Source organism: Parasteatoda tepidariorum, chromosome 7 (assembly GCF_982258835.1).
Source record: "Parasteatoda tepidariorum strain Cologne lab strain chromosome 7, Ptep-v5.0, whole genome shotgun sequence".
NCBI lineage: Eukaryota > Metazoa > Arthropoda > Arachnida > Araneae > Theridiidae > Parasteatoda > Parasteatoda tepidariorum.
This window is the reverse complement of record NC_141761.1, coordinates 79,411,658-79,439,153: the sequence shown is the minus strand read 5'-3', so window position 1 is coordinate 79,439,153 and position 27,496 is coordinate 79,411,658. Positions and strand designations below refer to the sequence as shown.

The 27,496-nt window shown below is 26.6% G+C and overlaps 1 protein-coding gene across 4 annotated transcripts; it reads right to left on the bottom strand.

Moving 5' to 3' along the window:
* Positions 1-27,367, bottom strand: LOC122269538 (zinc finger and BTB domain-containing protein 41-like). Of its 4 annotated transcripts, none has more exons than XM_087168123.1 (3): positions 27,294-27,367; positions 19,655-23,019; positions 1-17,407 (listed from the first exon to the last, which is right to left on the bottom strand). In XM_087168123.1, the coding sequence occupies exons 2-3, from the start codon at positions 19,872-19,874 to the stop codon at positions 17,163-17,165; spliced, it is 465 nt and encodes a 154-aa protein (XP_087024249.1). In that variant the 5' UTR covers positions 19,875-23,019; positions 27,294-27,367; the 3' UTR covers positions 1-17,162. The 4 variants fall into 4 exon arrangements, 3 of the variants coding, with proteins under 3 accessions (XP_087024249.1, XP_087024248.1, XP_087024250.1); XM_087168122.1 differs by lacking the exon at positions 27,294-27,367 and adding an exon at positions 23,385-27,262; XM_087168124.1 differs by lacking the exon at positions 27,294-27,367 and adding an exon at positions 26,285-27,262.
* Positions 27,368-27,496: the final 129 nt, after the last annotated feature.

Below are 27,496 nucleotides of genomic sequence, written 5' to 3'. Positions count from 1 at the left end.
TTTTTTTTTAAACATTTTGTTAGTTTTTATTTTCCTAATGTCTGATTTAATATGAATAGCACAAATTGTTGATTGTAGTTAAAAATTAGTATAATAATTATTCTTTGTTAAGCAATTTGATTTTGTGGTTGCCGTTAAAATTAAATGTTAAACCATTCATGAAATTTTTCCTAAGACACATTTTTCAGTAATGTTGTAAAAACAGGAAGGATCATTCTTATTTGCCGTGGCCGTGCAAAACAGACAACTAGTCATTGGCAGAGCTTTTAAACAATTTATATATTGAATTTCTTTTGTTATTTTTAGGTCAGGAAATAGGTTTATAAATCCCAATACAATTTTGATTTTTGATAAATCATATTACATTGATAAATAATTATTATTTACTTTATTTTGTGAAAAATTACTTATTTTTAATGAGCATTATTTTAGTTTATGTTTATTACAATTTACACTTAATACAAATTTACACTTAATATGATTTGCTTATTTCTCTTACTTTGTACAATTTGAAAAGACATTGTAAGCTACAGGACCTTAGAACAGAGAACTTTCAAATTTCTGGGTCCTTTAATACAAAAAGTGAGCTCTGATTCAAAATTATTCTATTTATTGATAAGCAAAATAAAGAATTTCAAAATAAGTTAATTATGTTTGAAGAGTTTTTAATTAGACTGAGAAAACTCCAGAATCAAGGAAAAGCAATAATGTAAGTTAATGTAATACTCAGTAAAAAATTAAAAAGTAAATATTTTTTATGCATATTTGAAATTTGATTATCTTTGGCCTAAACGCCATTTTTTCTCAATTCTCGCTAATAGTAGCATCAGCAAAATCACTGCTGTGTCTTTAGTGTTTAAAAACTATTACAGGAATTGAAACATAATATTAAAATTTCAATTACATATTTTAATAATTTTACTGATTAAAACCTGAGAGTGGTCACTTTGCCCACACATCGAGTATGCGCATTTCCATTAAAAATAAGTGGCTGATAATGAGTTACAAAGTACTCATATGGATATGAAATTGATGTGCAATTAACACCATCATCTTTCTTAAAGAACGAACTCCAGTTTCTTCTGACATAATTTAGCATGGCTTTGTAAACTAGAATTTCTAGTGAAGCACTTATTACAAAGAATACATTTAAATGGCTTTTCTCCTGTATGCCTTTTGAGATGATCTTTAACATGAGTAGTATAAATTGAAGAATATTTACAAAATGGGCATAAATGCAGAATTTTCTTGTCAATCTTAATTGCAGAAATAATAGCATCTGAAAAGAACAAAGTTGATTATAATATATTTCAGGTTGAAATCTTATTCATCATCATTTTTAAAAGCTATAATCATGAATATTAATAAATCATACATTGATAACTAAAAACAAAAAAGAGAATGATTTTAAAAAATTTTCATGCCTCTGGAAAAAGTAAATTCAAGTTTTGTTAGCATTAATTTTCTTATGTATATATATAAAGATACTTTAAGATAAATATGTAAACTCCTAATATAAGTGAAACTAGAAAAGCAAGTTTTTTTTTTTTAATCATTTCTGAACAATTTGCACACTGATCAAATAAAATATAGCAGTATTTTGATGCAAAGCAAATTTGAAATTCACAAAAAAAAAAAAAAAATTGGCAACAAACACACTGTCTCTTAAGTTTGTCTGGAATATGTTTCTTTCACTCAAAGTTGTAGTATCAAAATGCTAAAATGGCATACTCTTCTAATCATATCCATTTAAAATATACAAAAGATTAACTTCTAACTTTTACACAATTTAAAACTGAACAGTTTGTAATTCAAGTACCACAGCAAATCAAATTTTAAGTAAAAGCAGATAATTTTTTTTTTTTTAGAAAAAAAAAAGATACACCATTTATAATGTCTTCTTTTCTAATTCTGCCGCACTGGCTCTCTCTACAATAGAATTCCTTATTACTCTTTTCACAGAATTCTTCTTCCAATTTTTTATTTTCATTTTTTTCAGATTTTCCCGAACTTGATCCAGCCATCTTAGCTTTGGTCTTCCTCTTTTCCTAGAATAATTTTCTTAGACGATTCTGTTTTCTTTTTTTCTTCATTCTTTTGACTTGTCCTATTCACTGTATAATTTTAGCTTTGATAAATCTCATGCTTTTCCTTTTAATTAACTTTCGATTTCATGCTTATATCCTTTTATCCATGTTTAATTTTCATTAATGGCTTGATAAATTCTTCTAAGCTCAAAGTTTAATATATTTTCATTGTTGTTGGATAAACTCTATGTTACTATTGGCCTTATTATTGTTTTATATGTCTGCATTTTACATTTTCTTGAAATTAATTTACTTTTCAGTTATTCATTAATTTGAAACGCTACCTTATCTCCATTTTGTATCTGTTTATTCAGTCATAAATTTCAAATTTATTGTTTATTTCGTTACCAAAATAAGTAAAGGTCTTTCTGCACTGAATAATTTTATCAATTTTTAAATTTCATATTTGTCCTCTCTCTTCCACCTTCGACATAATCATGAATTTCATTTTGATTCCATTAATATTTAGACCAATTTCATTTGTTTTTCTGTAAGTTCTTCTATTAATTGCATTAGATAGTCTATTTTTTACTCTTGCAATAATTACAATATCATCCGTGCATGCACAAATTGTGAAAATAAATTCTAATTCAACAATATGGTAAGCAAAGGCCAGAAGCCATATGAGAGTTTTAGGCAGGACTCAAATCTGGGACAGAAGAGCGTGTAAGAAATTATTTTGGCCATCACTCAATATTTATATAAATGATTTTGCTTTTATGACTGTTTAACACTTTTTATGATAGTATAAAGATTACAATGTCTCAAAATAGGCACTTGCTCAGAAAGTAATACACATTAGTGGCAATTCTTCTACATGCATTAAATACACTTTATATTGAAATAGAATATTCTATTTAATTGAAACGCCATGGCTCAGTGGTTGTTGTTTCTAATCCCCAAGAGGTCCATCCTAATTAGACCCCATAAGTCCAAAAATGTCCAGGAAGTCTAAAAACAGAGGAGGTTTAGAAAAAACCTCGTCGATCTTAAAATCGAAACAGTTTAGAATATGCTCGTGCGAAGCCTGAGCAGTCCTACATTTAGTGCAAAGTCCAAAAGTCTTTTGCCCCTGAACATACGAGAGACACCTCAAGTGACCACTTGCAAAGCGAGATAAACAAGTCTGCTGGCTTCTAGGTTCCTCAAAAAGCAAGGCACTTCCAGGTCGTTTTCTGAAATACCAACTATGCGGAGGAGGAACCCTCCAGAGGTCCATAAACATTTTTTTGCACTCTGGCTCAGTGGTTCAGGCCCTGAACTGTTGCAGTGAAGATCTGGGGTTAAAATGCAAGTGGTGGTTTGAAGATGATGATTCAGATTGAAGGGTACCAGCTTGTCAGGTATTTCAAAGTGGCCTGTGTGCAATGCTAATAACATTCCCACAATTAAGCTGTTGGTCACGAAATTGTGGTCCTTAATCTTCATGACTCCCTTGGCCAACAAGCTGCTAAGGGATTACTTTACTTATACTTAATAACCCATAATCAATAAAACAGATTTTTCTTTTCAGTCTATAAAATGAAATATACAATTTTATTTAACTTTTACTTAAGCTGAAATAAATTGAATAAAAAAAAACTTTTCTGATGTTTTACTAAGAAGTGATTTATTATATAAAACTTTAAAAAAAGAAGAAGACAAGATTAATAGGTTGTCCCTTTTTCAATTCAGGAGAACACTTATCATTGGTTATCATTGGATCTATCTGAGTTTAGAGTGAGTTATCATGTGTTGTTTTGCATTTCCCTTCTGGGTGAAAGATTTTCCACAGACTGGGCAAGTAAAGGGACGTATGCCTTTGTGAACCATTGTGTGATTCTTGAAATGTGTAACTATGCTTGTAGAATAAGAACAAAATTCACACACATATTTTTTAAAAGCTCTTTCTTTCAATTGATGTTTCTTTAACTCCACATGTGCATTTATTGATTCCAAATCTGCAATAAAGATATTTGCTGTAATCAAAGATAATTAACTTAAAAAGTAGTACTAAATGCAAAAGTGAAATAAAAAAATAAGAAAATAAACTATGTTTGAAAAGAAAAGAAATTTTTTTTTTTAATTTCTATGCAAAATAAACTTATTAAATAAAGAAATTCTTAAAAATATAACAAAACAGAAAAATTTTCTGAGAACTAGCATGATATTTAAAAAAACTTTGGAGTGATTTCTCAAAGTATGAAGCTGGTTTAAAATTTATAAGATGTAAAAGTGAAAATTTATGAAAAATTAGCCTCAAATTTCCAGCTTAAATAGAAAATAATTATAATTTTCTTTTATCTATAACATATAATTTCTTTTATAGAAGTTATAAAGATGAATATGCATTTCATATCAAAAAATAAGTAATAGTAATTTTTACATACATAAAATATTAAAATTAAGCTCTAAATTAAGATTTTTTTAATGAAGTAGTAATTAGATTTTTCTTTAATTATTATTTCTTGTAACTGATATAAATATTAAATAAAATTATTCACTTTTTAAAATTAATTTAACATTTTAATTATTTTAATGCGAAATGTGGATCTGCTTATCAGCATTTTTCAAACTAGTAATATAGTTAAACATAAATTTTACAAGGATATTCTTAAAGCTGATTAATCTTGAATTTTAAGAGCCATATGCATAATGTTTACTACAGAACACAAATACAGAGTTGCACATTTTTGAAAAGTAAATTTAACTTTCTTTACAAGCTGTAGGTAGAATTATTTCATTAGAGATGGATTTCTTGACAATAAAATCATGAAAACAATTACACTAAATTGACTTTGAGACATTATTTAATGAAAACAAGTGTGCTCAAAGTGATACAAAACATAATATAGTATAGCATGATAATAATATAGATTTAAAAAAAAAAAATACTGATTTCAAGATAGACATTTAAAATTTAGGTCAATGGAAAAAGTTAAATAAACGGAAGAATATGTGACAGAGAATATTACTACAGAAACCTTTAGTAACTAGTAAACGGGAGAATATATAAATGGAGAATGTGACTACAGTAACCTTTTACCTCCAAAAAGCTGCCCTCTCTCCTACAGAAAATAAAATAATTTATTTCGTGCATTTAATACAAACATAACAAAAATATTCAATTAACTTAAAGTGTTCCTAATATTTAGAGAAAGTTACTAACTTTATATGAATATTAAAACACGGATTGGTTACATAAAAGGAAAGATAATACAATTTTAAACAGAAAAACACATATCAACAAAATGCTCTAATACCATTCACATCAGTAAATAAAAAATGTTGTTAGATAGAAAGAAAAAAAATTTTGCCACTACTGGTTGAACAAGACACCATATGTAGAATGGAAATTACTTACTTATGCATTAATTTAGCAATACATTTGGTTGTCTCAGCATGCTTTGTTGAATGAGTTTTTAGCAGAAAATAGGAAATGCATTATAAATAGTAAATAAAATGAGATATTGATATACTTAACAATGACACATTAAATATTCTTCTTAACAGTAAACAATTATTAATTTTTAAAATTATAGGGAAGGTGTGTAGCCTGAAAGGCAAATAAAACATTCTCTAAATTAAGAATCTATAAACTATCTTGAATTATAAAATAGAGAATAAAATAAAAAATTTTTTTAATTATAAAAAATAAAATTAAACAGTACATGGAATTAAATGTAGAGCTCAATGGCTGGAGAGCAAGAATAAGCTATAAAATGTCAAATATTAACATTGCATATTCTACTACTAGGATTTGGCAGAAATCTCTCAATGGATGTGTTAAAGATATAAATTCTTAAAGTTTTGTTAATAAGTAATGTTAGAAAAATAAGTAAAAATAAAAAGGGGTTAGTTTTATATTCAGTTTAATTAACAAGTAGTATAATATCAAAGATCAATTATAAAACACAGAGGAGGTACATATCAAGATATTGTCAGTAGGTTGAATTTTTGCTATTCGAAATCAATTTTGGGCAATGCAGGACAAAATAAGAATATGCAACTCAAATGTTAAATCAGTACTTTTATATAGATCAGAAACATGGTACAACTTGAAAATAAATACAAATAAGTTATACAGGCTTTTATCAACAAACGTATCAGAAAAATTCTTAATATAAAATAGTTTCATAAAATATCTAACAATGCATTATTCTAAATCAGTAAGCAAACACAAACAGAAATAGAAATCAGAGAACCCAAATGGCGATGGATTAGACACACTATTGAACACCCGAAAAAAATTCGAAGTAAAACAAGCGCTGGAATTGACACCCCAAAGTAAACAAAAGAGGAGCAGATCTAAAATGACATAGCACAGAGCTATTATGAATGAATTACAGACAATAAACAAAACACAGAGATAAATAAAGTGTTTGATACCAACAGGGTGAGATGGAGAGTCTAAATATACTCTATGCTCCCTATGAAGTGAAGAGGTAATATAATAATAAAAAAATAACATATCAAAATAAACAACATTTCAGTTATGTATACCTATTTATTTTACACGAACAAATAAAAAATATAAAATTCAAACAAATTAATATGTAAATTACAAAATAAATAATTTTGGTTTATCTGCATTTGCCCATTGAATGTGACACCTTTTTCAAATTATTAGCTGGATATTTAGGAGTATGAGTCAACAGAAAAATATATATTTTTTCATAATAAGATTAATAAGGTCTAAAATACAATATAATTTTATTATGACTGGATTATCAGGAGTATGCCATATTACGAGACAACAAACAGTCAAGAAATATATATCATGCAAAATAGTTTGAAAAATTGGTTTTCTTCAGCTCAGATATTACTGTTAGTAACTCACACAATGATAACAGAATTTAATCATGGCTGAAATTTCACCCCAAATGCAAAATACACGAAGAAAATAATAATAATAATATCCAACAAAGAATAGCGTAATACAATGTGAAGTAATACTTAATTAAATTTGTTCCTCTTTCCCAATTATTAAACCACTTTACATGTGTTTGTCATTTTTCTACAATTATTTGGCATTTAGACACCGAGGAAGGTTCTTGTTTATTAAACTGAAACTATATTATGTTTATTTATGTACTTTCTTTTGTGCTTTAATCAAGTTGCTTTTTGCTTAAAAAAATTTACCTTGTTATTCATGATGAGAAATAGCATAAAGTATGTCTTAGTTACACTACAATTCTAATTATTTTAAATAATGAAAAATCAAGAAACATATTAATCAACTGAACATGTTTCAAACACTCAAAAATAGCTGCCAATTTTCGTGACATGCCAGATTATTCATAAGAATGCTGATACCCTTATTAACAACATTAGTTCCTCACAACCTCTCCATAGCATGTAGAAATGCATTTTACTTTGTTTTGCCCCTCTTGGCCACTGAAGTTTTTTGCTTTGTTCTGTTTTAAACCTTATTTCTCTCGGTTACTGTAGTTTCTCTTGTTTTGTTTATTAATTTTATTTTCCCATTTTTCTTTGGAAATTTTATACTTTTTACTTCAAATCACTTTTGTTTTTTCTCATTCACATCTGGCAAGTCTTGATAATGGGTACTTATTTTTGAGCACTTGAAACATGTTGACTGTTATTTTGAATTTGTATATTTGTGAAGCAAATGAAGTTTTTAATCATTTAATAACTTACCGATTCAATTTCTCAAATTCAATATTCCTATAAATTTTTTAATAAAAAAGATTTACAAGAAAACATACATATGTAAGACAAAAAATTTCCTCAAGGTCTGACATCAGAAACTTAAATAAGTAGATAAAATTGATTTATTTTTTATTTCAGATGATCAGATTCATTTAGATGCAAAAACTTTATATAAAGGACTTATAACACACAATTGTTTTCAATAATGAGCAGGAAGACAACATCACATTTTTGAATACAGAAGTAAAATATAATAATTTGCATGAATTTTTACATAACAAAAATATGAAAAAAAAATAACTGATAAAATTTTCTAGAATTGATTTAAATATAAAACTATTTTGTAGGGCAATATAGTTGTTTCATTAAAAACATCAAATTAAAAATTTTAAAATATTTAATTTTCTAATACTAGTAATAAGTTTTGGTGAGAGAAATAATACCATTTATGAATTTTTTTTAGGTTCAAGAGACTAGTTTTAAAGCAATGCAAAATTTTGATAAGAAGCTGATTGGGAAAAGACACGAGACAACTTTAGTTTTTTCGTGATATTTTTTTTGGTCATGATTGTGTGGTGTATAGAACAATTCAATGAACGAACACCAATATGAACCAATTTGTGATCATTCAGAGCACTCAAATACTAAACTGACCTAACTATCAAGATCAAAATAACATTAAAAATAAACAAATTTTTTTAGATAACTAAATTTATAAATAGAAAAGCATTGCTTTTTACTTTATTTCTTATAGTTGGTTTTATTCCGAATAAGACTATAATGGAAAAAAAATACACCGCTTCCTATAATTTTTAATTTAATATGCAACTATTTTATGAACACACACACACATATATATTGATTAATTAGAAACATTTTCAAGAACTCTAACAGGTTTTACACATGCAGTTACAAATTTCCACTTCACAAAAAGTCACACACAAGTAAATTGAAAGGAACACATATTACAACACACATGGCACATGAAATTAACATAGTAATATAAAAACACATCTGAAGTTTCTTTTAGTTGTTCTTTAAATGTGTAAGCATGTGACCTTTCAGAGAAATCTTCTGAGTGAAACTTTTATTGCATTTGCTGCAAGTAAAAGGACGTTCACCAGTATGTATTAAAGAGTGCATTTTGATATTAGTAGAGACATTAGTGGAATAGGAGCAAAATGAACAATGAAACCTCTTGGGTGTATTCTCGTGATGTAAAGATGATACCCGAGATGAAAAATGAAAATTAGATGCGGCCATTTTGACTCTCTTGACTGCTAGAAAAAAAAACACATAAAAGTATTAAATATGAACTTATCAGAAAAAGTATTATAAGAATTGGATTCCATTATGTTCTTCTTTTTAACATAAATGATAGAAATAAAATTTACCTGGATATTGAATTATCCAGATCAATATAAGGAAAAATAAATCAAATAATGTGGCTATTGTAAATTAGTGTACTATTTGCAATGTAGTAAATGCAGTAAAAAACAAAGATATGGGGCTACATATTGCAATTTTATATCTAATAATATGCAACACAAAATGAAAGGAATATCAAGTTGCACACTTAGATACATAATGAACATCGTTATCAATAAAGTTGTAAAGAACAACTTATATATTATGATACTGTTAAAAATCAATAAAAAAAATATTTTCAATTTTGTTTCATTTATTTCTTTTAAACATGGCAAAAAATAAATCGAATAAATATTTAAAACACTTGAAATTGTTTGAAAAAAGAAACAATACATAGAAACAAGAAAGTAAAAGAGTGTGTGACAAAGAGTGCATCCAAAATAAGGGCATGGGTCAAAATATATTAATATAGCAGCTAAAAAATTATATTTTAAAAGCTATATATTTCTTGCCAAATTCATGTCAAATATTTCCATTGAAGGCTTAATTTTTAATCTAAAGATTACCAGTTACTGCATCAATTTCTTAAAATCTTTAATCTTAGTCTCTAATGCACAAAAACATTAGTTTTATTTATGTATATTATTCATGTAAAATCGTATTTAATGTTTAAACATCTGAATCAATAAAACTTTAAAATTTTTATTTTGAAATATCATAAGAGGACTGAATATACAGCTCACTTGGAAGAGTATTGTCTTTTGGAATCAATATAGATAAAAACTGTAGAGTTAAAAAAATTATGCAGGCCATTCAGATAATTCCATAGATAATTAAAACATCAAGCAATGTCAGAATAGCTATTGGTCATTCAGAATTCTTTTTACAAAGTTAAAAAATCAAGAAAGATAACTTAATCAGCAGTTTTGAACATGTGAACACGCAAATCTTTACAGGACAAAAATAAAAGAATTTAATGTTTTAATAATCCATTAACATAGGTCAGCAATAAATATAGCACATACAGCGCATGGACATGAAAACAACGGACAATATCAGCAGTCTTGAATTTTTACACAACAAAATTTATTCTCTATAAATATTTTACATTATTAGATTAACTGAAACAGTATAAAAAAGGTTTTACATGTCTTTAATATAAATAATTTAGTATTCCATTTAAATGCAGAATAAATACTGGCATACAAGGAGATACATAATCTGATGCAAAAATTTCTATTCTATTATTAAAACACAGTACTTGATATACTATAACTAAAAGACATTAATTTTTTCATAAGACTCTGAGAGAAGAGTTTGTAATCTTTCTCATATTTTTCAATTGACTAGAAAAACTTAAAAAATTTTTATCTCAAAAGAGAACAATGAAAAATAAAATAATCAAAATGCATACATAAAAAATGAATAAAACTTACATGACTTAAGATAAATCAAAGATATGACAAATGATTTTAAAACTTTTAATAGAAATTTAACAATGAAAGAAAAGCTATTCATTCTAATTTTATAAATATTAGAATAAAGTTTTAATACAGCAATCAGGACATTGTAAACTAGTCTCAACAAAATAGATCCATACTTCTTAATTTTGAAAAGAAGTATTTTATACATATAGTTTGTCTATGGTAAGAACTCCTCTCGCCACAAAGTCTGGGGCCGTCTGCTACTTTGAAAACAAGAATAGCACATTTCAAGGAGGATAGCTTCTTTTCACTCTAGGGCTAACACAGAAGACAGAAGAAAAAGATTCCTTATCTTTCGCTGACCTGAGCTGAAACCTGTCCTAAACTATTACCCCCCATCCCTACTTGAAATAGTTATACCTTGTTAGACACCACTGGTCCAGACGAATGGCTAGGGGAGATCTTACTTTAGACAAACTATAATTCAACAGGACTGTATGTGACTTAGTTTAGGAAGTTATTTACAACTTAGTAGCCATAGAATATTATACATAATTTATAAATGAAACAATTTTTTAAATTCATTTTATTTATACGCAACAATTACTTCTAACTTCCATTTCAATAAATGTTCAAAAACATGGCCAGGCTGAGATCAAAAACTTCTCAGAGGTTTATTATGAAATCGACCCACAGTAGATCAACTCGTCCCAGATAGAGACAAGAATCTCGTCCTTTTTTTAAAATGGATATTTTATAAACAAAAAAACTTTATTTAACCTATAACTAAATAACAAATGTTCAAAAAAGTGTAACTTAGAAATTTATTTAACAAAAGTGGTATCAACTTATCAAATAGAAATCGCAAAAACTTTCCTCAAACCTATTCATTTATTTAATAGACTCGTATTTCATGGACACTATTGCCATAAAATTATAAAGGAGAATTTGGGGTCCTTATTGTCCCGAGGGCCGTCAGCATCATTGGTGGAGAGGGGAAAGACAGTGGTTATATGCCCTTCTTAATAATGAAAAATCTAAAAAGTGCCCTTGAATAATTCAGACAAGTTAAGAAATTTTTTATGAATCATCCGACTTAAATTCACCATAGTTAAAAAAAAAAGAAAGAGATAAAAATAGTTTTTTTTTTCAGACATAAGAAATTTTTTTCTTATATGAGAAATTTAGATAATTATTATGACTGTGTATTTTAATTTCGTCCCTTTCAAAAATTTGATACTTGCTATGCCCATGGGGTTGGCACTTTTCTCAAATCCCATTGACTTAATTATTTTGACACAAAATGGCAAGCAAAAAATTACACAAAGTTACAAAATTTTTAAATGATATTAACTTTTTTACTTTTTAAATAAAACTTATCAAGGTTCAAAATGGCCTTAATTATACTTCAATGAAATGTATACAAATTGGAGTTATCTTACAACTTGTAAAGTAGAAGTAAATTATAGCATCAATCAATTCAGATTATCAGCATTTGACATTCAAAAACAAGGATAAGAAGGCAAAAATTATTGAGTATAAATTAATATATCAAGTAAAAAACATGAAAAAGTAAAGTAAAACAGAACATTAAAAATACTTGCTATATTAACAAAAAATGCATTCCTACAAAAAAAAAAAAAAAAAAAAATGCATATAAGTATAAAATAACAAGAAATTTAACAATAATTTATCACAATATAAAGCTAGGAAAACAGAAAAATTATTTTAAGGTTTTAACATGTGAGTAATTTCATGTTGTTTCATATTGCCTTTTTGAGAGAAACATTTACCACAAGTTGAACAAGTGAAAGGTCGAAGTCCACTGTGAGTTAATTGATGATTTTTCAGATTAGTTTTAACATTTGTGGAATATGGACACAAGCTACACTTAAACTTGGCATGAAAGAATTCGTGTCTTGTTATAACCTTGAAAAGGCCTTGTCTCACCATACTATCGCCTTCGAAATTCACAACTGAAACATATACACATATAAAAGTTAAAACACATTTATAACTTAATATTTACGGAGCTGGTTATATAGGATTGTTGAGTGAAAAAATATACATCATATATAGGTGAAATAGTAATGTTCTATAGTATACAAAAGCAACACTGACCCCATAAGTTTTCTCTAGCAGCTGTTTTAATTTTCATTATAAATTTCATTTAAGAATGACAAGTCAATTTCAGAATTTGATAAAAGAAAGTATGCTCAGGCATACAATTACTTAATACAATAATACATTTACTGCATACAAAAGGTGAGGTACTCATGAGATAATATTTTTATATGTTAGAAAACTGGTCAAAGGTACTGCAACTGACAGGGGTGAGGACAATGCTAAGACACTAAATTATCTTTATTGAAAAAAAACTTTTCTTAACAAACTAAAAAAACTTGATGTTTATCCATACTATACTTCCCTAATCACAGATTCAAAAATTTATTTAACAAATCATTTCACGTTTATACAATTACTGCAACTGACTCTTAAGAACTTTTGGTGCCACGCCATGTAACATGGGCATCTGTGATTTACTCAAAGTAAAGAAAATTATCCATTTTTAAAGTGTATTATCAATGGGAACGAAAAATGGTTTTTCTACGATAATAATCTGGTCAATACAAAAAATTTTTAGATAGTAAAACTATTACTTCAAATAAGGCGGTAAAAAATAACAGCAAAGAAAAAACATTTTATGCACGGGAGATCATGCTATTTGTAGTTGTGGAATTAAAATTCTTTAAATTCAAATATATTAAAGTATGAATACATTTTCTTTTTCACCACAAGTGAAATTAATTTCTAGAGCTACAAAAATTCTATAGTTGGTGGAAATGGCGAAAATTCATTAATTATATAGTAGTATAAACGATAATAAAAAATGTGGGCACTCAATCAATGATAGTGTATATAATGCCGGGCAGATATAAGTTAATAAATATACAAAATATACTTGGTAGAATAGGGCATTAAAGGGTTTAACTTGGTTAAGGAGTTTGTTTCTGGTTATCTCTAAAATGTATCAATGTATGCTGCTTCATATTGCTTTTTTGAGTAAATCCTCTTCCACAAATGGAACAACTGTAAGGGCGTACACCAATATGAATCAATTCATGATCAGTCAAATGAGTAGAAACGTCAGTGGAATATGGGCAAAATTTGCATCTGTGTCTTTTATGAAGCTGATCTTCAGTTTCTGGCATATGGAATCTTCTAGATCTTTGTAAATTACTTTCAACCCATCTTGTAACTAAAACAAAGGTTTATATTCTAATATTATTTTGAAAAAAAAGGTCATTTAATATTTATTATAATAACACTTTATTTATCATAAACTTGAACAAAACTTTAAAACATTCCTAAGTAAACACAATTTGTGAAGAACATTTTTTTTCACAGCAAACCCTCTTTTGTTCTTCAGCAAACATATTGAATATAAACGAGGAGGGGGGGGGGGATACGTCAGCAATTAGTTCTATAAGAAAGTGTGTAATAGCTCATACATAGAAATCACGTGTGAATTAATAGATTTTTTTAACTTTTCATGAAACATATTGAATATTACATATTTTCAAAACTGTTTAATCACTAATCATTTTTGAAACATTTTCCCCCCACTAATAAATGTTTATTTACTAAGGATAAAACTGAATGCAAACAGTAAAAAGTACATCAATATTAACATAGTTATAAAGACATCAGATAAATTTATTTTTTCCAGAGTGTAAATAAAATTATAGCCTCATCTAAATATTCTTCAATTTGAAATACATTTTTAAATGTTTTCTCCTAATCACTATGTTCATAATTGTTATCTGACAATATTTTTTTCTCAATTAATTAAAATTTATGACAAAAATAATCAGAATTTTATTTATAAAAAAATCAGAAATTTATTTATAAAAATTCAGAAATTTATAGCCTCAGTCACAACTTTTTTATATAGATTTAAATCAACCATAACTTTTAGAAGTATTTGGTATATGTAAAGTGATAAATTAAAACAAAACTTGCTAAATGAGAAAAAAATTGAAAATTAAGCTTTTTTTGTACAAGAAATTTTTTTTTTTTCATATGTTATAAGTTTTAGGATAATAATTCATCAATAATTTAAAAAACCTTAAAGGCTAAGACAAAAATAAGAATTCAGAATGCAAACTAAACTTTGTACTGGTTGCCAAAGTTTAGTTTTTTTTAACGGCATCAGAATTTTTGACATAATTTAAACAAATGCATTGCAACTCACACTAAATATTGAAAAAGTTTAAATTGACTCGAGTTAGGCAGATATTTATTTAGAAAATTTTATTTAAAAAAACCCACAGATGTACAAGAATAACAATTTACCAAAATACAGAATTACCAGAACAAAATACTGGTTAAATACTCTTTAAATTATAGGGATGGGCAGTCAAATGAACCATAACACAATTAAGATATCATGCACTTTATCCAACCTCACAACATAATTTTTAGGTTATAAGATTCGTTTTAAGTATTTTAGTTCATAGAGTATTTTAGAATATTTGTTATAATTAAATTGATAAAATCTTGAGACTCCTTACACATAGAAAACAAATTTAGCTTCATAAAAAGAAAGTCAATCCGCAACTGCACACTAGTCAGGTTTAAGGTGCTATCCTTTTAGACATAACTTACATTTTTCACATAATTAAAATGAATTTAAAAAAATTTGTAAGGCCATAATTTCGCGGCAAGAAATTATGGCCTCATTATTCACTTAATTTTATAAACTTTAATTATTTTTGTCATCAAATATAATTTATTGAGCAATAAATAGTGAAACATGAAAGTATAATTTTAAAAAAATACTATAATAATATTTAAATATAAATAATAATAATAAAAAAATATCTTATTTATTTAAAATTAAAAAAAAATGTAGGTTATTATTTTATGGAGCACTATATTAAGTTTAAAATTAAATATCTCATGTAAAAAGAAGATAGATTGGCAAGCTTTTTGTGTCCTTTTTTTTTGTTATTTACATACAGAAACGTAATTATACAAAAATGAGGAATAATTAAAGAATAATTTATTTCTATAAAAATCTATCAAGAAAGGGTAAGTATTTTTTCAAAGTTTGAAAGTAACATGAGTAAGTGAATGCTGTTTCATATTTCCTTTGGTAGAAAATCTTTTACCACAAGTTGTACAAGCAAAAGGACGAAGTCCACTGTGTGTTAATTGATGGTTCTTCAAATTAGTTTTAATATTTGTGCAATACTGACACAAATTACACTTGAACTTGGCATCAAGATCGTAACTTGTTACAACTTTAAATGAGCCATGTTTCACCATACTATAATCACCAAACTTCAAAGCTAAAAAATTAAAAAGAAAAAATTTAAGTTTTAAAATCTAATACCAGTGGATAAACAATCTCAAATTTTTTTAAAGGTTCATAGCAACAATCTGGTCATGGATTCCAAATAAATATCATAAAAAGGGATATTATTTGAACCAATATTAAAATTAACTACAATATAAAGATGTTGCAACCATTTAGTAATTGCTTTATCACTGCTAAACTAGTTTAACAATATAATTTCATATTTATAATTTTCATGTAGTCATTATTTTCGAGAAAATTTTTAGGATTGGAAATTGTAGATGTCTTTTTCAAGATTAAATAATTTAAAGGATATTTTGAAACAACAAAGATTCAGACTAAACATTTTTGCACATAAAAGTCTATTTTTGGATTGGGGTCAGTCTATCTCAAAACTAGACTTTTATGTATCCTCTCATGAACTTGAATATATTTTATTCAATAACATCTTTAAATAGTCAGGTTCCGCTGTAACAAATGTTTATTTTTATCTTCTTCATTAGCAACAAGAGTTACTGTTTTTCATCTTAAAACGATTTAATTTAAATTAATTTTATAAAATATCAGTAGAATTTCTATTTAGATAGACGTGGCAATCGGGTAGTTTAAAAAAATAATCTATATGGTTAGCATTATAAGAAAAGCAAGTGTGATAGGATTGTTAAAATAATATGATGAATACAGGGGGGGGGGGGGAAATACATGAAGAGTGGATCGAAATTCGACTGTATTTCGAAAAAAACTTTGAGAAAGTTCATGCTTTATTCTGGATTAACCAAAACTTACTTTTTACAATACTTTCAATTTCGAAATACCAATGAGTTGAAACAGAATTTGTCATGAAACATTTCTCTTGCTTTATAGGATCCTTCAGGAAAATACCATATTTTTACTAAATCTCAGATCGTTTTTATTCTAAGCTTAAGGATCTTGAAAGAGATATATCTAATGAAGCTAAATTGAGTAGAATAAAACTTCATTGAAAATCTACCACATGCTCGACCTGACAGTTCTCAACACAACTTGAATATTCACATTATTTAATAAAAATAACCATATTTTTTCACACTTATTAAATTTGCATTTTTAAGAAACATAAGTTGAATATATACAGTAAAAAAATAAAGGAAAAAAAAAGAGTGACATTCTAGGAATATTTAAAGTCTTTTTTATTAGTATAAAAAAATATTAAAAACATCAAAATATGGAATAGAATGAAACAGAACAATGATTTTTTTTCATATAAAACTACCATGTTAGGAAAAAGTTTCAAAGTCTTAACAAATGGATAATTTCATGCTGTTTCAGATTGCCTTTTAGAGAGAACTTTTTACCACAAGTTGTACAAGTGAAAGGACGAAGTCCGCTGTGCGTTAATTCATGATTCTTCAAATTAGTTTTTATGTTTGTGGAATATGAGCACAAGTGACACTTGAACTTAGGTTGAAAGATTTCACGCCTGGTTACAATGTCCACCGAGCCTCGTCTAGCCAAACTATTATCAAACCTTATAGCTGAAAAATCAAAATATAAAACAATTAAATAATCTAGCAAAATTTAAAATCAGTTGATGATAATAAGCAACTTTTAAAGAACAATCCAGAGAAGACTGGGCACAAGATATAGAAGATGGTGGAGTTAGAGCCAGTTTAGGTATCTAGTGCAATACAATAAAGTAAGGATTTGTTATTCAACACTGTATATGGAGTCCACTGTAGGGAGCATCAGTTCAAACATCACAGTTGAAAGCAGGTATGGTATTTTTGAGCATGTCAGACCTATCAGTGTAGTTGTTATTCATTTTTGGATGAAAATATTGAAATGCAGCACTTCTGAGCAAAAATTTAAATCATTAATATTTTAACAAGCTTTGCAATTCATGTACACCACACCTTATCCATTTAAGAAAAGTGCATTGAAAATATCATAAAATAAATCCAAATAACATTTACTAACAAAATTTCCATAAAATTTTTGAAGTCAGTTTTTTTGCTTTTGAAAATTTTGTTGCTTTATTGAACTCAAAAATTACTGCTCTAGAAACAAATTGCAGAAATTCTGCCATATATAATATTGCATCAAATAGTAAATATATCTTTAATAAGTTATTATCACTTACTATAAAGATTTACTTAAATTAGTAATTAGTGCATAATACAAAAATAAGAAATCAGACATCACAATTTTGCTGATGGTTAATTGTATTTGATATCAGTATTTTATATAATTTGATCAATATTATTATTACAAAAAGAAGTCTAAAAACATTTGGAAAGAACTAGAATGTTTAAATTCATTTATTCAAAACAAATGTCTAAAAAATTTTTGAAATAAGTAAAATATTAAAATAATCTTTTAAAAATAGTAACAAAATTTTACAGGGTGCGTAGCCAAATCTCTGAATCAAAAATAAGCACTTTTTAAAAACTTTTCAAGCACTTTACAAAAATTTTTAAGCACTCAAAAAATTCATATTTAATCAATGATATTATTGAAAAAGAAAAACTTTTTATAAACACTTTTAGCGTTAAAAAAAAAACCAAAAAGTAAATCGAAACAATCAGTACTTTCCCACATCACCGAGTGAATTCAACTTGACCCTGAACTCGGAACAAAAGTACCCTTACCCCCTACGTCAAAAAAAGTGTTAGAAGTAAAATAAAATAAACAAGAACAAAATTAAAATAAATTAAAAAGAAAAACATTTCATAAGGATCTGATATTCTCTATCCCAGTTGGAGCACTCGGGTTTCGGTTTCAAGTGTGCGCGCATGCGCAAGTCATAACGTGGGTACGACATGAAGTCCGTGTGAATGATTACGTAGCGAACTCCCCATTTTTCATAAAATGCATGGGATTCACCAGATATCACTAAAGAGGAAGAAAAAAAAAATTCGGAAAATAAGGACTTTTTAAAAACGCCAGCTGAAAAAAGCACCTTTAAAAGCTTTTAAAAACGAAATCCCCAAAAAAGCACCTTTAAGTACTTTTTACAAATGCTACGCACACTGTTTTAGAAAAATGAAGACAAAAATGCATTGAAATGTACTACAGTACAGAACCCGTTATCTGGAAACCAAAAAACCGGAACGAAATTCGGTAAATTTTCCCGCCATTTTTAATAAAAAAAAAAAATTTCCCCATAAGATTTTAGGATTTTTCGTTCTTTTTTTAAAGATGTTTACCATACCATCATTTTGGAAATAATAATTAGTGTATTACTTCATCGTTTTTTCTTCTTTTTAAGATTATTTCCAATTTTTTTTTTTTTTTTTTTTTTCAGTTGGATTTAACAATAAAAAAAACGGCATTTTGTAACGATTCAGAAAACCGGAAAAATCAGTTATCCGGAATAGCAATGGTCCCGATCGTTACGGATAATCGGTTCCCTACTGTACTATCAAACAACTTTAAAATTTTAAGTTAAGAAGAAAAAAGAATTACATGCTAGTACTAATAGAAAATTTATCACTTTTTACACATTTAACTGCTTATGCAGTTGATTTCTCTCTAGGATGCAAATTGGTCTTAGTTTATGTTAATGAATGGAGAAGCATTTGGCAGTAAGGAGACTTTTTTATAATAATTATTACCAAGTATACTTCAATAGCTTTAAAACTAAAAACAATTTAAATATATATATTAACAAACTAAACAATTTATTTTCATATAAAATATTCAAGATAAATATAAGTTTTTAAAAAGGTTTGAATGAGTAAGTTCATGCCGTTTCATACTGCCTTTCGTAGTGAATTTATTACCACAAGTTTCACAAGTGAAAGGACGAAGTCCAGTGTGTGTTAACTGATGATTTTTCCAATTGGTTTTAACATTTGTAGAATAAGAACACAAGTTACACTTGAACTTGCCATATCCTGCTACTTCCTTAAATGAGCCACACCTTGTTCCACTAACACCTTTGAAACTCACTACTGAAAAAAAAAATATTAGAGAATTAAAAAAGATGAATATAAATGCCATTTTTTAAGCTTTTTGCTGGTGGCATGGTTTTTTGCAGATAGCAAAAATTTAAAAATATAATTTTAATTGAAATCTGATCTACTTTTCAACACTGGTTCTCAACTGAGAAAATTAAAACCAATTTATACAAAAAAAGAAAGTACACAAGTACATAATATTAAATACCCTAAAAATATACTTGTAATTCAGAAACAATGAAAATAAACAATTTTACTAACAGTGATTTAGTAAGAAACTATGATGATTAAATGAGTGTTAATTTTTTCTTACAGTTCAAGTACTTTAAAATAAATAAAATTTTTAAATATTTACATAACAACCTCTTGTTTGTCTACAATGTTTAATTAAAAATCCATGTTGATAAAAATATTTTATTTTCAATGTAAAATACATAAACAAATTTGGGGACATGCACTTGAACATTTTTTTTTTACATTTTGTCATTGATAAAATATTATGTTTCTGGAAATGCCCCTAAAGTTCTTACAAAAAAAAAACTTAACAAGCATTTTATTTTTGAAAATAAGCACTACTTATCATAAAAATATGATACAGCAGTCTCCACTTAATGTGATCACGTTTGGACACAATGATTTCAATGACAATTAACTGATTGATAACAATAAACGAATCATGAAATTTAATAAATTAATCAATTTAAGCTATAGATATCAAGTTTGAAAATAAAATTAAACAAAACAACTCATTATATTATGTACTGTATGTTTCCTTTAAAACATAAAATTTAAACATAATTTTAAAAAAATCATCAATTGTTAATTGTCTAAATTTTTCCAAGAAGCTCATTTATAAATTGTTCATGCTTTAAAGTTATTGAAACAGTATTGTACTTCCCGTCTAAAAGTCACTCTTGAGTTGTCATATTTGAAGGATGTTCTATTATTTCTTCAGTTTTTTAGCAGAGCTAACGTGTTTTAGAAAGACTAAAAAAAGAAGTTCAAATTTTATGGTTTAAACCTACTAAAAAAACTTTTATTAGAACTAATCTTTTTCAAAAATTTTAATAACATAAAAAACATATAAAATTGTTAGTTAATTACTACATTGATGTGATTTCATATTAGAAACAATTTGGAGCATTAACTTGTGCACTTTTGAAATAGTTGAAGCAACAGCTTCTACCTTGGAAGTGTTAAGAACAATATTGTTAAACTATTTTGAACTACAATTAGAAATCAACTAATTTAATGCAGCATAAGTGAATGAATAATATAAAATTAATTATAAATACTAATTCTTCAACTTATTAAATAAAATATAATAATTACTTTGAATAAATTGTAGTTTTATATAAAATGACTAATTTATTTAAAAATTTAGTAGGATTTTAAAAAATTATAATACTGAATCAATTTAAAGCAAAATTAGGATGAGTTACTGATTGAATAATGGGTTTAGAACAAATTCAGAACAAAATGCTCCGTTTTGAAGAAAATATGGAGCAGCAAATGCATTATTAAAATGAATAAAATTTTATCTATTCATGAAATCTGTTTTTAGCTATTTATTATCTATTATGAATGCTCTTTAAAGAGAGAAAAACTAGCATCGCATATTTTACTTATGTTATTTTACTTTTTTGGTCATTTAAAAAATACTAAAAAGTCAATAAAGATTGGCATTTTTTTTTATTTTAAAAAAATAAAAGCTGGTCTTTTTCAGGAATGCCTTTTTGCAACCCTGTTTTTTGATCAACTTTTTTGCAATATTCTGCATGAGAGAAATGCAGGTTCCCGCTGAATACTAGACTTAAGATGATTTTCAGAAAAAGAAATAAAAACACTAATAACATTGAACAGTGTAATAATCACAGAAAACAATAATTTTAACATACAAATGAATAGCAAAAATATGGATCGAGTGATTATGATAACAATAACTGCGATCACATTAAGTGGAAACTACTTTATTAAAATCTAATTAGTGCCATCAAAATTTGAAAAATGAAGCAAAGTAGATTGAAAAAAACTATAAAAATATGCATACTTTATAAAAATATAAAAGAAGGTAAATAAAAATTTTAAGATTTATATAGGCCAAGAAAATGAAAAAATTTCTCCCTTGAACAATTTGTAGTAGTTTACATTGAGTCTGGAGCATAATAAACAAAACAAAAACCAGAGATTTTATAAATGAAAGTAGAAAATATGCATTTTAAAACTACAACGAAACTAAAAAATGTAGAAAAATAACAAACAATATACAAATGTAGAAAGAAAAATTTGAAGTACTTCACACTTGATCTGTACATATAATATATAGATGAAATACATATATAATATGTAACATAGTAAAAATTATCAATTAAAAAGTGATTTTAGAAATCACTGGCAACACAAATTAAACTATAATTTAATTAGAAAGTAAACCAAAACAAAATTTATGGCATAACTGATCAACATCACTAAATGATAATTATGGCCTCTTTTGCAATAACAATTTATAGGACAAAAAATAATTATGAAGCAATTTATTAGAACAATAAAAATCCATAGTAAATAAAAATGACAAATTAGTCATTCAATTCCAGTTAACTTATAAAAATCTTTATCTTTTCTTAACTCTTTTATTATGTTGAGTTCAATTAATTCTTAAAAAAAATTCTAGAAAACAATTTACTAATTGGATACTCTACAAAATCATTATTGCTTAACTTTGCTAAAGACAAAGTAAAAATGGCAAACCTCTTTTTTTTTTTATTAAGCTATTTTTAAACTAAGAATACTTTTAAATTATTGCTAAATACTTACATAAAAATAAATAAAGTAAAAAAAAAAAATAAATTTATTTTTCTTCAAAATTTTTCATATTAATTTTTTTCACTCATTAAAACTTACAAATTGCAAAATTTGTAAAGCCATAAATGTCTATTGATCTGACTTTGTATGATGTCTAAGTAAGTGGGTTTTCATATTGCCTTTTTGAGTAAATCCTTTGTCACAGATTGAGCATTTGAAAGGATGAAAACCACTGTGAGTTAATTCATGATTTTTTAAATTAGTTTTATAATCGGTGATATATGAACAAAAACTACAGTGATAAACTTTAACTCTTCTATAAAACTGCTCAGTCTTTGAAGAATTCAATCCCTGGCTTAGTGGTAGAAATGTGTCTTGCAATAAAGCTGAAAATATAAAAATAAATTAGGAACCAAAGCAAAAGAGAAAGAAAAATAAAAAAAATGTAATTATGGTATAATTAATTTAATTATCTAAACATAGAAACAAGTAGAATTATCTGCAATAAACAACATGATAAGACGTAATAAAAAAAAATAAACATATTTAATCTGGTTGAAGTCATTATGCATTGTTGAAAGACCAAATAAAGACAGACCTAGATTTTCTAACCATAATTTTAAATATACGAAATAAGGAAAAACTTTTTGCATTAAAGACAGTACATTTTAATGAAAAACATCAAATTTTTTACACTTTATACTTCAGGTGAATAATAAATTGGGAAAAAATAAAGAAAATTTTTTCATACATTTTTACCATCTTCATCAAGACAATAGATAAGACATTCTGAAACTGTAATATGATTTGTAAAAAAAAAATGAAGTAATCAATTAGATGACATAATAAAGTTAGTGTCCACAATATGAATGAGGCGAAAAGTTGCAATTTATGCAATTCTAATAGAAGAGTACAAGTCACCTTTTAAGCAATATCATATCCTTGCTGACATAATATAACATAGTTAAATTTCAAAAATGAAATTAGCTTACTTTTTATATATGACTCTTTGATCTTATAATGTATCATTTTAAATCATAAACCATTACACTTGTAAAATTGACATTATTAAGTTAAGGAAAAATTCTTATCAACTGGAAAATAAATATGTTAAGGATTGTAAACATATTTCACTCAAGATGCAAAATTATACAAGATAAATAAAATTTTAAAAATAATGCATAAATAAATTACACAATTTACATGAATGAATTTCTTTTAAATGATATTACAAAAGTTTTTAAAAGAATAATATACATTATGGAATAATATATATATTACAAATGAATTACTGGGAAAATTAAGCACAAAAAAAAAATCAGTATTAAAATCTATTAATTCACAGTTCTTGTTCTACCGTAGCTAACCTTACACACTTTAAAAAAAAACCTTGGCAAAATTAACAAATATTACACTTTTTTAACAAACATAAAACATGTAGCCCATTTCTCTAGTTTTTGATGACAGAACTGAACTTTAAAAAAATGTTATTAACCTCAACAGATAAACCAAAATAAGCAGAAAAACCAAATAAACCTAAATACACATTATTTCAAAATAATGAAATATTTATAAAATTATTTTACTAAAAACTTGTAAAAACAACTATTTTTAATTAAAATTATTTACCTTTGTAAGAAAAAGTGTGATGGAAATTTCTATTACTAGAAATTATTTTCAAAACAATATTAAACACAAACTTATCCTGAAAAAACTAATTGATGAAAAGTTTAAAAAAATTAACACGAAAAAAAAATCACATTTTCGGAACAAGACTAAGAAATCGGAACAGTTTGGCAGCCATGGTAATTTCCTATTCGATAACATAAAGAACCTGTTTTTTGGTGCAGGAAAGCCGGCATTCAAAAGTTTGGAAAAGCTGTGACTAATGCTCAGAGGGTTAATGGGAATAGTGTTTGGTAATCTATTTCCTTACATCTAAATAATTTCTTGCACAGTGCACGCTTTGATTCTCTTAAGATAAATAGAAAAAAACATAGGTTAAAATTATCATCAGTTAACACATGGAGATAAATTTAATAACAGAATGCATGAAATAATTCCGAAGAATAACAAAGCAGACAATATTGTAGCCATATGTTTATTTCAGTGAGGATCTAACACTTTTTGGATATAAAGATGACGACAAAGTGAATGAAACATAGTAAAATTTGAAGTACTTATTTAACCATTTTTTATCTTCAATTTTATAAATATAAGTGCAATAATATATATATATAACAGTAAGTCAATTTTATTAATAAATCCATTAAAGCAATGTACTTTAATTCAGAATAGATAAATCATGCTGAGAACCACCTTATTAAATCTGAGTATTAAAAAAATCAATTAAATTTAACATTTATAGAGATGTTTGATCTTTTTCAAAAATAAATAATTAGAAAAAAATGAAAATGAACCAATTTACCAAACCAATTTAGTAACATTGTACCTAAATTTTTAAATTATATAAGCATGATATGAAACAGTGATGACAGTGTATGAACTTAATGACAGGAAAAATGTTCAAATACTGACAATACTCGATTATTTTTCTTCTCACATTTAAGCAATTTTTGCCATTATATTCAATTTGTAAATAAGATTATTCTGCATTTCTGATTATTTAAATTTACATTAAATAATGTTTTCAACTATTTTTTGTGTACATTTATCAAACAAGCCTTTGGAGTATTAAAACAAAATATATGTGTCAAAACAGAATCATCAGTTTTGAGATTTGTCTTTTTATAGAATGGTCTTTGTTTCATATATAATCTACTTTCAGCTTGCAATAAAAACATAGTAATGGAAAGCAATTTAAAAAACTAAAAAATAAGTAAAGATAATAAAATTTTCATAATCAAACGATTGAGGAAAATAGTTTAATCGAATAAATATATTTTCTTAAATTGAATTAACTAGATGAAGAAAAAAACCTACAACTATAGTAAATATGCAAGATACTGGAATAAATTACCTTTTACTCGAGTTAACTAAGAACCTGTAAAAGTTAACGATTTCTATTCAGACCCCAAAATTCAATTGTAACATACTTTTTTGTCACTGCAGGGGGGATCCGAATCTTAGAGGCCCTCCCCTTGTCTAAACTACAGCTAGACATTAACATTACAATCGATGTTATTAAAATCCCCATCCATTATAAAAAAATTTGTGGATATCTCCATATCGGAACCTGCTTATGCCAACTACAATCAGCAAAACACGAAAAAAAATTTAAAATCAGATTTTTTTTTTAAAAATTCAAAGAAGTTTGCCCGGTTGCAATACAAATTATAATTTTCTAGTTGATCTACTTTTGTAATGTTCATTTTCTTTAAAATTTCATACAGGCTACTTCCTAGAAGTTGCCACAGCTTGGCAATTATTTTGGTGCACATACTGATATGGAAATCTTCTAAACAATTTAGAAAATATGAATACTTCAGGAATAAGAAGCTAATATATGTATTATTTTCAATTCCCTACTGAAAGAAATGCCTTTCCTAAAATATTATATACATTACCCCAGCTTTTAACTCTCAACAAGCGTGACTACGGAGACCTCTAGATAGTCACAGTTCCCTTTAACACCTTAATTACAGTTGGAGATAAAACAAGCATTTCCATTCTTCCAAAATTTAAACTTACTTCAAAGCTCCACAATGATTATTTTCAGTGAATCCCATCCCATGGTGACATCTATGGCAATGGCCAAGCGGTCACTCTACATCCTCCTTGGCTCTTACCTACTTAGGGCATCAATCTAAGGTTAAATCTGAAATTTCAAAAGATTGAAAGACTTCTTCCTGTCACCACTCATTTGCGGGCAAAGAGCCGGGTTTGTCGCTTGCTCTCAACTGTTATAGAGCCTCATAAACGGCATTTTCAAGATTGGCAACTAGACGCACAAAGTCTCTCGTTCTTTGAGGTCAGGAGGATCTTTGCAGTCTGCTTTAAATGTCAAGCACAGCAGGCCTCTGCACAGTGGACAGTTAGGGTATTTCCAGTGGAGACCTATACGTCCCCTTCTGGTTCTCGATTTTCTGAGGGTTAACGGTTTAATGGATCTTGTCTAACTTCATCAGACAGTAGGAGGATAACTTTTAATTCATGACAAATTTTATTAATTTTTTCATTTTCTTTATTACTTTTTCGAGCACCGTATGTAAATACAAAAATGTATAACAGAATAAATTTATTACTCTCGTGATTTTTCTGCAACTGATGTCATTATTTTTTCATACTTTACCATACGAAGTGGCTCGTAAGAAAATGATCAATAAAATTTTCACATTTAAAAATTATGCGAATGCTATAATTTTGGAGGAATATCCTACCGGAGATAGAATAATTTTATGAAATAATTGGAACAAACTAGATATCATTCTAAGACGTTTATTTACTATTTTTACTTCAGCATCAAGAGTGAAATCACAATTTTAAACAAATGATATACCGAATAAATCATTACATTATCCAAAATTTATATATACGTCAATTAATTAGCACAACATATAAAGCAACTTCTCATATAAAAAATAAACATTAAATAATGCAATCAATAGAAAGATAACATGTTTATAAATATAAGAGATTATAAAAGACGATATTTAATTATATTTCAGCAAGAGAATAAAAAACAATAAATAAAGTGTACTAGTAAATTCAATTCAAATTAGATATAAACATTACAACGAAAAGCAAGTTTTTTTTATTTTTTTTTCTCTCTAAAAAAAAACAAATCTTTCCGAAAGTTTAGCTGTAGGCAGCAGTAATTAAAGCTGAGGCTAAATAGATAGCGGATTTTCATACCGGAAAACAATTCAAATCGTTATCTTTATATATTTAATATTTTAATCG